The sequence below is a fragment of the Diabrotica virgifera genome, chromosome 1 (assembly GCF_917563875.1).
Source record: "Diabrotica virgifera virgifera chromosome 1, PGI_DIABVI_V3a".
Taxonomy (NCBI): domain Eukaryota; kingdom Metazoa; phylum Arthropoda; class Insecta; order Coleoptera; family Chrysomelidae; genus Diabrotica; species Diabrotica virgifera.
Window position 1 is genome coordinate 187,385,119 of NC_065443.1, and position 13,787 is coordinate 187,398,905.

General features: G+C 33.1%; 1 protein-coding gene across 10 annotated transcripts in view; it reads right to left on the reverse strand.

Annotated features, from left to right (window-relative positions):
• The window catches only part of LOC114330194 (adenylate cyclase type 5), a 1,795,244-nt gene that overhangs the window by 649,130 nt on the left and 1,132,327 nt on the right, over nt 1-13,787 (reverse strand). For all 10 annotated transcript variants that reach the window (XM_050641848.1, XM_050641851.1, XM_050641852.1 and 7 more), the window contains one exon: nt 11,174-11,399. In XM_050641848.1, coding sequence (XP_050497805.1) covers nt 11,174-11,399 — 226 coding nt within the window. The remainder of the gene's footprint in view (nt 1-11,173; nt 11,400-13,787) is intronic.

Below are 13,787 nucleotides of genomic sequence, written 5' to 3' on the forward strand. Positions count from 1 at the left end.
ATAATTATTTTTTGACTGATTTTTGAGGCTATTTAGTAAAAACGCCGAAAACGGGGATTTTGGATTTTTGTGCAGGCTGTAGGAAAAAAATAAGTTTTAGTAGCTGATTTTAATTGTAAAGGTAAGAATACATATAAAAATGTAAATGATCATTATTTAGCTGTATGTTGTTGAGGTTATGAGTCGAAAAATTAAACGTTAAAAAAGTTACTTTATTTTATATAAATTAATTTTTTATAAGCCTATGGCAGGGTACCCTTAGTGAGACGATATTATTATATATGAAATTCAAATAATCGTGCAAACAAATAATTTATTTAAGTATTAATTGTATTACATTCTATCGATAACAACAAAACTTTAATTTTTTAAACGTTAAAAAAATTAATTTTTGGCTGCTTTTTGAGGGTATTTAGTAAAAATGCCGAAAACGGGGTTTTTGGATTTTTGTGCAGGCTGTAGGGAAAAAATAAGTTTTAATAGCTGACTTTGGTTGTAAAGGTAAATGATCATATAAAAATGTAAATGATTTAATTTAGCTGATTGTTGTTGATGTTATGAGCCAAAAACTTCAGAAAAATGCCAAAAAAAACAGTTTTTTCGATTTTTAAGTATTTTCCACGTCGAAAAAATCATATTGATGCCTATGCCATTTGAAAGAACAAAAAAAATTTAACAAAAAAACATTATTTTAAAGTTGGCGAAAAATTTCCAACATAACCTAAAAAATTTCTGAAAATTTCAAAAAATTTTCCTGGGCTCAATTTTATTGATAAAAATCTGAAAAAAATCAAGCAGATTTGTGTTGTAAAGATACGCCTTCGTGAATTTTTTCAGATTTTTTGCGTTAATACAGCGTCTGAAAAAAAGTATTTTCGAAAAAACACGTTTTTTTCCATAGCGGACCCCCAGAAGCACCTAGGGACTTAAACATTTGGCTGAGTGAGTTTTCAAATATATCTTTTCGAATGGATAACCCAAAAACTGAATCTAGCCTGGTGCAATTTTGACCATCTTATCCCGCTATAGCCTTTAGACTCAAAATTTAAAAACTAAAGGAATAACACAGAAAACACAAAAAATCGCCGGTATAACTCAATTAACCTATACTTTACTTGTACTTTAAATTAACTTGTACTTTTAATACCAATACTGTGAAAATTTCATAAATGTCAATAGTGTCAAAATTTCATAATTTGGTGGAGTAAACTTGCTTACGGTTAATCCAATTACAAACAAGCATTACGGTGCGGTAAATTTGAATTACTCGTGCTAGTTTTAAAACGAGTTATAGTAGCAAAAGCTAAATGACTAGTTAAACACAAAAACAATTTAAACATTGAAGAGAATAGCTCCAGAAAAAATTAATTTTATAGCGGTTTAACTGAAATTAATTATAGTGGTTTTAAATATCACTGATAAGAAGTCGAGGTTGACCTCGGCTTTTTTTTCGCAGTGTTTAAATTTTTTGTGAAAAATTTAAAATTTTACCACGATATCGGTTAGGGCGAGGCTCCATTAGTGCGTTGCGATGCGTTGCGTTCTCGCAGCGTAGTTTTCATAGAAGTTTTTCACAATTTCTTATTTATATAAAACATAAATAAAGAAGACATCCAGAATCTTCCATAGTTTCTACGTTTATTTCTGCGTTGGCGTAATAATAGTAACAAAATAACACGTTAAAAATTATATGAAAATGACACTGAGATAACGCAACGCAGAGCAATGCACTAATAGGGCCTCGTCCCAATGCGTTGTTACATTACGACGTCGCAACACATCTCAAAGCAACGCACTAATAGGGCTTCGTCCTTAGACGTATATATTGACAAAGTCATTAAGCTCCCAGCTTTTGTAACAATTAAAACATTTAAATTTCATCGTGGGTAAAAACATTTACCTATTGTAGCTAAAAATAGTGATACAAAAGTGAAAATATTCTACCCAGATATTAAATTTTTCATATTCCAGCACAGTTTGCTTCTAACATTGTGAACCTCTATACAAATAAGGTAATTTATTATTTTTTTTATTTAGAATTTCCGCATCAATCATTAAAGATTATAGCCCTGGAGGTAGTGTCAAAATTAACCGGAGCATTTTAGAATGGCTGTTTTCTTTTTATTTAGTTAGATGTTCCAAAGCTTATTAACAAATTATGTGTCAGCTGGCCCAAAACCGGGGATTTTAGACAAGAAAAGGTAAAATATGAAACTTGATGGAAAAACGCTACAACATATGTCAAATAATTATCTACATGACTTACAAGTCTTAATAGCCTTGATTACTTGGCTCCAAGCTTTCACTTAGGCATTCCGGGTTCAAATCCTGGCGTTGAAAATGTTTTTTGTTTTTAAAATTGACATTTTATTTTTAAAAATAATTATTTTTATAATACCACGTTAGTATTATTTATACGAGACAATATAAAAAATCTGTATGTTTTTTATAGAATCGCAAACTATCCATTTGATCATATTATTATGATTGATCTTAATAAGCAAATTTGTTGTAGGACCCCTGAAGGTTCCTGAGTTGGTACGACCAACAATCTAAGTGAAAATGGAAGTGAAAAGTTCACTTTTCTATCACCAACCCCCATTTTTTAAAAGCAATCTAAATATTTCCCTATTCTCTATAATATATAAAAATGAATGTTTGTCTGTACCTATGTCCCTTATAGTCTAAGAGCTGGGAGCGGATTTTGTGCGTGATAAGTAATATGGAAAAACTATACGGGGATATGTTGAATTAGTTGTGGACATGACTTTCACCAACGGCCGGAAACCAGAGTTGGGGCCGAGGGTAGTTATAAGGGGTCAAAGTCGCGGTTTTTATTATTTTTTTATGACGCTCATGATCGAGATAATTCACCAAAATTTGGGAATAAGTAGGTCATGACGTACCTAAGGAAAATCCCTAGGGGCTCAACGCTGCGTGGCCGACAAAGGGGTGGGGGTAGGGGTGAATATAAAAAATATAAGGGGTTTTTTGCGACGTTCGTGATTAAGATAGTACACCAAAATTTGGGTATAAGTAGACCATGACATAAATAATAATTAAAATCCCCAGAGCCGGAAACCAGAGTGGGGAAGGAAGGTAGTTATAAGGGGTCAAAGATCCGTTTTTTATTATTTTTTTTCTGACGATCATGATCGAGATAGGGCGCCAAAATTTGGGAATAAGTAGGTCATGACGTAACTAAGTAAAATCTCCAGGAGTGGAACGCTGCGTGGCCGAGAAAGGGGTGGGGCAGGGGTGAATATAAAAAAATGTAAGGGGTTTTTTGCGACGTTCGTGATTGAGATAGTGCACCAAAATTTGGGAATAAGTAGACCATGACTTAGCTAAGTAAAATCCCCAGAGCCGGAAACCAGAGTGGCGGACGAGGGTAGTTATAAGGGGTAAATTCACAGTTTTTATTATTTTTTTTGTGGCGCTCATGATGGAGATAGTGAGATAGTGACACCAAAATTTGGGAGTAAGTAGGTTATGACGTAACTAAGTAAAATCTTCAGGGGCGGAACGCTGCTTGGGGTACAAAGGGGTGGTAGGCAGGGGTGAGTATAAAAATATATGGGGTTTTTTTTGCCGTCCATGATCGAAATAGTGCACCAAAATTTGGGAATAAGTAGATCATGACGTTACTAAGTAAAATCTCCAGGGGCGGAACACCGTGTGGGGGACAAATGTTGTGCCGGGTCAAAAAAAAATAATACACACTGCGACTTTGACTCCTTAAAACTACCCTCATCCCCAACTCTGGTTTCCGGCTCTGGGGATTTTACTTAGCTAAGTCATGGTCTACTTATTCCCAAATTTTGGTGCACTATCTCAATCTAGCACGTCGCAGAAAACCCCTTAATTTTTTTATATTCACACCTACCCCCAACCCTTTATCGGCCACGCAGCGTTCCACCCCTGGAGATTGTACTTAGTTACCTCATGACCTACTTATTCCCAAATTTTGGTGCACTATCTCGATCATGAGCGTCACTAAAATCGGCGATTCTGACCCCTTATAACTACCCTCATGCCCAACTCTGGTTTCCGGCTCTGAGGATTTTACTTAGTTATGTCATGGTCTACTTATTCTTAAATTTTGGTGCAGTCTCTCAATCACGAACGTCGCAAAAAAACCCTTATATTTTTTGTATTCACCCCTGCCCACCCCTTTGTCGGCCACGCAGCGTGCCACCCCTGGAGATTTTACTTAGTTACGTCATGACCTACTTATTCCCAAATTTTGGTGCACTCTCTCGATCATGAGCGTCACAAAAAAAATAATAAAAACGTCGACTTTGACCCCTTATAACTATCCCCATCCATAACTCTGGTTTCCGGCTCTGGGGATTTTACTTAGTAATGTCATGATCTACTTATTCCCAAATTTTGGTCCACTATCTCAATCACGAACGTCGCAAAAAACCCTTTATATTTTTTATATTCACCCCTACCCCCACCCCTTTGTCGGCCACGCAGCGTTCCGCCCCTAGAGATTTTAATTAGTTACGTCATGACCTACTTATTCCTAAATTTTGGTGCACTATCTCGATCATGAGCGTCATAAAAAAAATAATAAAATCCGCGGTTGTGACCCCTTTTAACTACCCTCGGCCCCAACTCTGGTTTCCGGTCGTTGGTGAAAGTCATGTACACAACTAATTCAACATATCCCCGTATAGTTTTTCCATATTACTTATCACGCACAAAATCCGCTTCTGTCTCTCCGACTATTATAGAATCGTAAACTATGCATTTGGTAGAAAAAAGTATACGCAATATTTCTGAGTATTTTTTGGCTTTCTGGTAATTTTTAGGTATTCAACTTTTAAACATTATTTAGTTCTAAGGCGGTTCGAAGTTTGCCGGGTCAGCTAGTTAATAAAAAGATATTCAGCTGACGCTTCTTTCTTACAATATAAAATTCATAAATTAATGATTTATACTCTTTTATATTTGCCAAACTAGTCCAATAATATTTTTTTATTATTAACTAGCTGACCAGGCAAACTTCATACCGCCTTAGAACTAAATAATGTTTAAAAGGGAAATACCTAAAAATTACCAGAAAGCCAAAAAGTACTCAAAAGTATTGCGTATACTTTTTTCTAATAAACAATATTGTTTTTGGGGTGTCTGCGTAAATCATGATTACTTAGGTTGGTCGGATTAACTCAGAAACCTTCCCGGGTTCATGTACAACAACTTTGCTTGAGGTCATCATATGATTAAATAATGCATAGTTTACGATTCTATAAGGGACATACGAGGAGCGATCAATCAAAACCCAATAAATCCACTAAAGCTGATTCGGAGTTAAATGCAAAAATGTTACCTCTTACTTACTCGCCGTTGAATTAAAAAATTTAAATCCGATGATATTTTAAAGAATAAGGATAGTATATTTATATTATGTAAATTGGAACATTGAACGCACAATATGTTTCATGATATGTGAAAAAAGAAGAGTAGAATTATACCGATACGAATGATTTAAAAACATAGTTTGCTGCAGGTCCCAGGGAACATGAAATAATAATAAACTTAGCAATATGAGACAATATAAAATATGGTATTTTAAAAAAGTTATAAAAGCAAAAAATAATTTCACATTAGATATTTTGCACCTACAACATGGTCGTCTTTCAGGCACTCACATTGGTTTTGATGTTGTTCTTCGTTATTGGAGCCTTCTGTTGCTAAGGATTTCTTCTACCAATCTAAAGACTCATCGTTCATCCAGTCATCGCCAAAGTGCTGTTCTAAGAGATGTTTCAGAGATTTTTTCTTTTTTTCAATAAGGGCGTTATTCAGCGGAATACTGGATTTATTGTGTTTTGATTGATTTGCACACTTTCGATAGCTATTTTCTATTGGATATATTGCGTTTGGAAGGAATTGGCTGTGACCACTGGATATATTTCATGACAAAGCTATTTAGTGTTAATTTAAGTCAAATTTAAAAAAAAAAACAGGATTTATTGCGTTTTGATTGATCGCTCCTCATACAGACCGACATTCATTTTTATATATTATAGAGAACAGGGAAATATTTAGATTTCTATTAAAAAATGGGGGTTGGTGATAGAAAAGTGAAAAATTAGGGTTGTATGTATCTTTTGGATCTACATCATATAAAATTAAGAAAAAACAGTTTGTCCAAAAAAATAAAAAAAATGTCGGGTGGGGTAGTGGGGGGCAACCCCTTTTTTCGCTTAGATTGATCGTACTAACTCAGGAAGCTTCAGGGGTTCATGTACAACAAATTTGCTTATTAAGGTCAATCATAATATTTATGATTAAATGCAGATTTCTATTTCATAAGTTCTATGCATAATTCTATAAAAGACATACAGATTTTTTTATATTGTCTCGTATAAATAATAAAAACGTGGTATTATAAAAATAATAATTTTTCAAAATAAATTGTCAATTTTAAAACCAAAAAAAAATTTCAACGCTAGGATTTGAACCCGGATTGCCTGAGTGAAAGCTAGGAGCCAAGTAAGCAAGGCTATTAAGACTTGTAAACCCCTTGTTTTACCTTTTCTTGTCTAAAATCCCCGGTTTTGGGCCAGCTGACACATCATTTGTTAATAAGCTTTGAAACACCTAACTAAATAAAAAGAAATCAGTCATGCTAAAATGCTCCGGTCAAATTTGACACTACCTCCCGGGCTATTATTATCTGGTTTTACAGATTTTACAGTTGTTGTTAAATATACTGATAACAAATTACAGATTAAATTACAAATAATAAATTAAATAATACATATTTATACAGTACCTACTCTTCAGATAAAACTATCCACCTTAAATAACTTGTGAACCACTAATTTTCAGAAAAAGAGCAAAAGCACGTCAAATAAAATTTGAAGGGGGAGATATTATAGGCGAGGCAATAAAGCACTAAAATCGGCCCTACCCCCAAAAAAAAAAACGACAACACGAATCTTAATAATTCTTTTTGCATTCGATTTGTGAATTCGATTTGAAAAAAATCGCCAGGGCAGTATATTGGGACCAACATTATTCTTACTCTACACAGCAGCAAACAGCACAATTGCTACATACGCAGATGATACTGTTATAATGGCCTCTAGTTCGGTTCCAGTTACAGCGTGCCAAAATTTACAACATCATTTAAATGGTTTAGAGAAATGGTTAAAACTGTGGCGAGTTAAAGTAAATGGCAGCAAAGCTGCACATATAACGTTCACTTTATGCAGGGAAAGTGTACCATCTGTGCATATAAAAAATACCATCATACCCACAAGAAATGATGTTAAATACTTAGGAATACATTTTGACAGCCGACTAAATTGGGGAAAGCACATCTGGAAAAAACGACTACAACTAGGAATAATATACAGGAAAATGTATTGGTTCATGAACAAAAACTCCAAATTAAGTCTATACAATAAATTATTATTGTATAGGTCTATCCTAAAGCCAGTTTGGACTTACGGTATTCAGATATGGGGTAGAGCATCTAATTCCCATTTACTGAAACTTCAGCGTTTTCAATCAAAAGTCTTGAGACATATTACCAACGCACCGTGGTATGTGCCTAATTATGTTATACATCGAGACCTTCAGATCCAAAACATTAAAGACACCGTTGTCTCACTCAGTGGAACCTACAAAAATAGACTACTGAAGCATCCAAATACGCTCGCGCAAGACCTACTTAAGCGACCGAGGAGAGGAAGACTAAAACGCCGGGACCCATTAGACCTTTCTGTACCTGTAATTACTGAAACGTAGACTATATAATTTAATGTGTGTGTATTTTAACTATTGATATTTTTTTATATGTTCGTAAAATATGTCTTTGTAATTTGTTATTTAGATCTCAGATATTTTTACCAGATAATGTATCGTAAAGGATTTTCATCACTGGATGGATTTCCACTATGTGATAAACCTATTGCTTATTGTTTTTTTTTATTGTAAAAACAGATTGCAGTAAATAAAGGATGTTTAAAAAAATTTGTGAATGCGCCAGGAAACGTTGTGACTAATATCCATGAGAAAATATTGAAAAACTGCATTTGTGCATACAAAAATGCATTATTAAAGTGCATATCATCAGACAATAAAAAGAATTATAACTCATCAATTATCGGCCAAAATGAGTTAAATTTTGTTACTGAGAGGTTTTTTGGGGTCGCCGAAAACGAATATGACGTTGAAAGTGATCTCCGGAGTACCTGGTGCTCAGGGTACCTACTAACTGTTTACCTCGTCTTCTGGAGTTTTCGTCAAATTCATTAAAAAATTAGTCAAAAATCATTACTTGCTGTTTTTGGGGTCGCTAGAAAAGAATATGACGTCGGAAGTGATCTCCGGAGTACCTGGTACCCAAGGTAACCACTGTTTACCACTCCTTCTAGAGTTTCCGAAAAATTCATTAAAACAATAGTCAAAAATCATTACTCAGGGGTTTTTGGGCTCGTTGAAAAAGAAGATGACATTGAAAACTATCTCCAGAATACTTGGCACCAAGGATACCTACTTTTTACGCCAACTTTTGGAATTTTCGTTATACGATCAGTCAAACCTCTAAACTTGGAAATTATTGGATTCTTATCAGTGAATCCAATAATTGGATTCTTATTGGATAACAATGGATTCTTATCAGAAAAATACCTTTATTTAAAAAAAAAATACAATTAAGTGGGTAGAAGATATTTCATTATTTTCTTCTTCATCTTCTTCGCTTTTCAATGGATTTATTCGACTATCCCTATTTGTACAATTATTTCCTCCTGCAAAATTTTTACATGCAACGGAGAATTTAAGACCATGTTTACTGCACCCACATGAATTTCAGCAGTTCGTCTTGCAACTACAGAATACCAAATCCATTATACTGGGTGAATCAGGCATTTGAGTCATTTTTATTGGAATTAACGATTTTTCCATTAATTCCCATCCCCACTGTGTTGGATCCAACCTGTCTTCACCTTCTCGACACATCCAACTTTGGACTTAAAAGTAAATCCTTTTTAGATGTTGTCAAAAGCTCCAGGAGATGAGGTAAACAGTAGGTACCTTAGGCACCAGATACTCCAGAGGTCACTTCCGATGTCATAGTCGTCTTCAGCGACCCCAGAAACCCCCGAGTAATGTTTTTATTAGTCGAAGCAATAAAGCACTGAATCTCCGAAAAAAACAACAACACGGATCTTAATAATTCTTTTTGCATTCGACTCGTGAATGCAACAGGAAACTGAGATAATATTGAAAAAATGTATTTGTGCATACAAAAAATGCATTCTTAAAGTGCATATATATATATATATATATATATATATATATATATATATATATATATATATATATATATATATATATGCACTTTAAGAATGCATTTTTTGTATGCACAAATATATATATATATATATATATATATATATATATATATATATATATATATATATATATATATATAAGAAATACTGGATATTAGTGACTGTCGATATAAATAAACAACTAGTTTATTAGGGTTGCAGTCAGAAGGTTGGCCAGGATGTTAAAGAAACACTCGTTTGACTTTTTGTCTAGCTTTCGGAATTGTTTTATTCCTTTTTCAAGACTCTGTAATATAGATAAAAAGAAATATGTAAATTTTTATAAAATATCACAATTTGTCAGTACAACTTACTAGTCGTTGAGATTATTTAAAAGCTTTATGACCCTCAACAATACTAACACAAACATAGAATACAGAAAATAATGGACAAAATACATTCTAAAATTTGGTAAGGATGGTAATTTTTTTTTTTTATTTATTCTATTTTTAAAAAATTTACCATCCTTACCAAATTTTAGAATGTATTTTGTCCATTATTTTCTGTATTCTATGTTTGTGTTAGTATTGTTGAGGGTCATAAAGCTTTTAAATAATCTCAACGACTAGTAAGTTGTACTGACAAATTGTGATATTTTATAAAAATTTACATATTTCTTTTTATCTATATTACAGAGTCTTGAAAAAGGAATAAAACAATTCCGAAAGCTAGACAAAAAGTCAAAAGAGTGTTTCTTTAACATCCTGGCCAACCTTCTGACTGCAACCCTAATAAACTAGTTGTTTGTATATATATATATATATATATATATATATATATATATATATATATATATATAAAAAAAAAATATATAAAATATATATATATATATATATTTACTTTCAAGTCCAAAGTTGGATGTATGGAAAAGGTGAAGGCAGTTTGGCTCCAACCAGGCAACCAAGTTTGGCTAAGTGTGAATATTTTACTCTTTATTTTGATAATGTACTGTGCCGCTTTATTGTTAATTTCAAATATCTCGAAAAGTAATGATTTTATCGCTACGAATGAAGACGATATTATTTCCATAGAAGGTATTGCATAATCTAAAAATTGCTCTAAAATAGTTATTCTGCCAGTGGTGTCGAATGTGGGAAGGGCCAACTATTCACTTTCCCCTATCGTACGGTTCTGGTAGTAACCAGAAACATTTATTTAACATAATTTAGTAGGGTCTATAGTACTTACATTTTCTGCTAAGTATGACAAGTATGATGGGACAAATAGTTTTAAAGTACTAGGTACAAATAGGTTTTAGATTTTTAAATAAAACACAGTGTAACTCAGTAAGGAGCCATATTTTATTTATGTTATTTAGGTTCAATTTTACTATTTTGAGCTCTAGAATCTACATCTCAGAGATTAAACATTCTTAACGAATCACCCTGTATAAAAGACTCATTTAGTTTCAGCTCCTTTATCAACAATTCTAAACTGGTACCAAATCAATGGTGAGCTTCGATGTAATCTCACTGTTCACCAACTAGTTGTTTCCGAAAATCATGCATACCTACTATAGAAAACAGTGGAGTAACATTTCATAACATATCCCAATAGATTTTAATAAATTTGTTAACTACTTTAAAAGGTTCTCAAGTTACGAGACTCACCAATTGTAATGAACAAAATGTATGTAAATGAAATAATTAAGAAAAAAACTTTGTATGTGTAATGATATTTTGGCTCACGAAATTTAAAAAACTAAATGCTAGACATAATACTTTTACATGTTTTATTCTTACAAAGAAGTTTATAAATTTATGTGTTTGTATACTATAATATACCTATGTAATAAACTTATATATAAGACTTACTTCCATATATGGCTATACAACACGCTGATGTACAAACGAGTACTAAGAGTTTATCATACTGTGTCGCATGCACTTCTGTCGAATTTGTAGCTAATTTACGGGGCATGGCGAAGTCTGTCAGAGAGATTACCAGCATTACAACACAAATCATAAGGAGAAGAGTAATCAGATTGGTCATGTTGCTTTGGTTCATTTTAAGAAAATATCTTTGGTAGAGCATTTCAACCTGAAACAAAAATAGAAATCTGTATAATTATATAATTATATACAGGGTCATTAATTAAGAATGTCCAATCTATATAGTCCAATAGAATATAGATCTCAAAATATTAAGATTGATCCCAAATCACTTAAACAAAATGTCGCTCGTTATTTAGTTACAGGGTGTTTTATTTAAAAATACAGTACTCCACAGTCATACTTTGCAATAGGTGTAGTGACCCTACACCTTTCTAAATTATTATAGACAAACGTTTCTGGCTTCTACGATTGGCGTACGACAGGGGACAGTGAATGGTTTACTCCTCTAAAATTCTACCCCACTAATGGAATTACTATACTAGCATAATTTTTAGATTGTCTAATACTTTCTATGTAAATAATATACTCTTGATTCGTAACGATAACATCATTAGTTTTCGAGATATTTCAAGTTTAAATAAAAGGGCGCTATATGTACAATGTACATTAATCAAAATAGCTGAGTCATTTCATTTTCAACTTCAAATCTCTCGAAAACAAATGAACCAATCGTTACGAATAAAGAGAATGTTATTTACCTATAAAGAATTAAAGAATCGAAATATTGTACTAAAATAGGAATTCCGCCAGTGGAGTAAAATTTGGGACGGGTAAACCATACACTGTCCCCTGTCGTGTGCCTCTGGTAGTGACCAGATATATTTCTTTCTCATAATTTAGTAGCGTGTACGGTAACTACACTTTCTGTAAAGTATGATAAGGATAAGTCAAATGGTTTTAAAGTACCGGGTAATAATAGTTATGCAATTTTTAAATAAAACACCCTGTAACTCGGTAACGAGGGGAGTTATAGATAGCCAAACACAACAAATATTTAAATGAAAATGCAACCTATCCAATACCGACGCAATACTGTCATGAGGAGAAATAGAAAAAGTTAGAATTCCACACTCATTAGTACATGTAGACGAAACTGGAGACTTTGCAACTGCCATCATTAATGCCAATGCAAAGTCAAAAATAATCGAATTTTTGAGTATTTTCATCGAACATATGGAAAACTTGGACACAATCTTCACCTACGACGAAAATCACTGCGAACATCCAATTATAGACAGAGAACAAACAATAAAAGGACAACTGAAAATTAACCATTTAAACTCAAAAGGAAAGGAACAAATTCTAAATATTTGTACGGAATTTTCAGATATATTTTATGTATAAATGGACAAATTGACATTCACATACGAAATTAAACATACACAAAATCTTACAGATATCAACAGGTTCATAAAGAAGAAGTAAAGGCACAAACCAACAAAGTGCTAGTGCAAGGAATAATTCGGCGTTCCATAACCCCCTAGTCATCGCCAGTCTGGGTTGTACCTAAAAAACTTCACGCATCTGGCAAAAAAAAATGGAGAGTTGTTATTGACTATCATAAGCTTAATGAACTTATAGTAGAAGACCATTATTCACTTCCACAAATTTTAGAACTATTGGACCAACTTGGAAAATGTCAGTATTTTACAACACTAGAGTTGGCGTCCGGATTTCACCAAATTAAAAGATATCCAAAAAACAGCCTTTTTAGTTGACAACGGATATTACGAATTTGTTCGTATGCCTTTTGGATTAAGGAATGCTCCTTCTACCTTTCAACGAGTAATGGATAACATTCATTTGGGAATTCAAAACGAAAGATGCTTAGTATATATGGACGACATAATTATCTATTTAGCCACGGTTCATGAGCACATGTCACGACTCACAGAAGTATTTAAAAGATTAAGGAAGGCAAATCTGAAGATAAAAATCTGAACAAATCTATGAATTCTTAAGGAAAGAAGTCGCATACTTGGGCCACCTTGTAACAGAACACGGAGTATAAATAAATTCTACCAAAATATTATGCATAAGAAGTTTCCCGAAACCAAAGACAACTAAAGAAATAAAATCATTCTTAGGCCTAGTAGGTTACTACCGAAGATTTATACCGAATTTTTCCAAAATTTCCAAACCACTCACTAAATTACTTCAAAAAGATGTCGTTTTTGTTTTTAATGCCGAATGTCAAAAGGCATTCAACGATCTCAAAAATATTCTAATGACAGCCCCAATCCTCATATTTCACAAGGTCACAAGGCCTATTAGGAAAAAAACTGCCAATCGCTTATTCTTCTCGAATATTATGAAGTATAATAATAACTAGTTATAGTACAGAAAAACATTTCAGACCATTTATCTTTTTGGTCGCAAGTTTACTCTTATTACTTATCTATCATCGACCTCACATTGCTCTTTTCAATAAAATACCCAAGAAGCCGTCTAGCAAGTTGGCGCCTATAACTTTAAGAATAAAATTACAAAACAGAGCACCGTTCAGGAAAAATCAACAGCAATGCAGATGCAT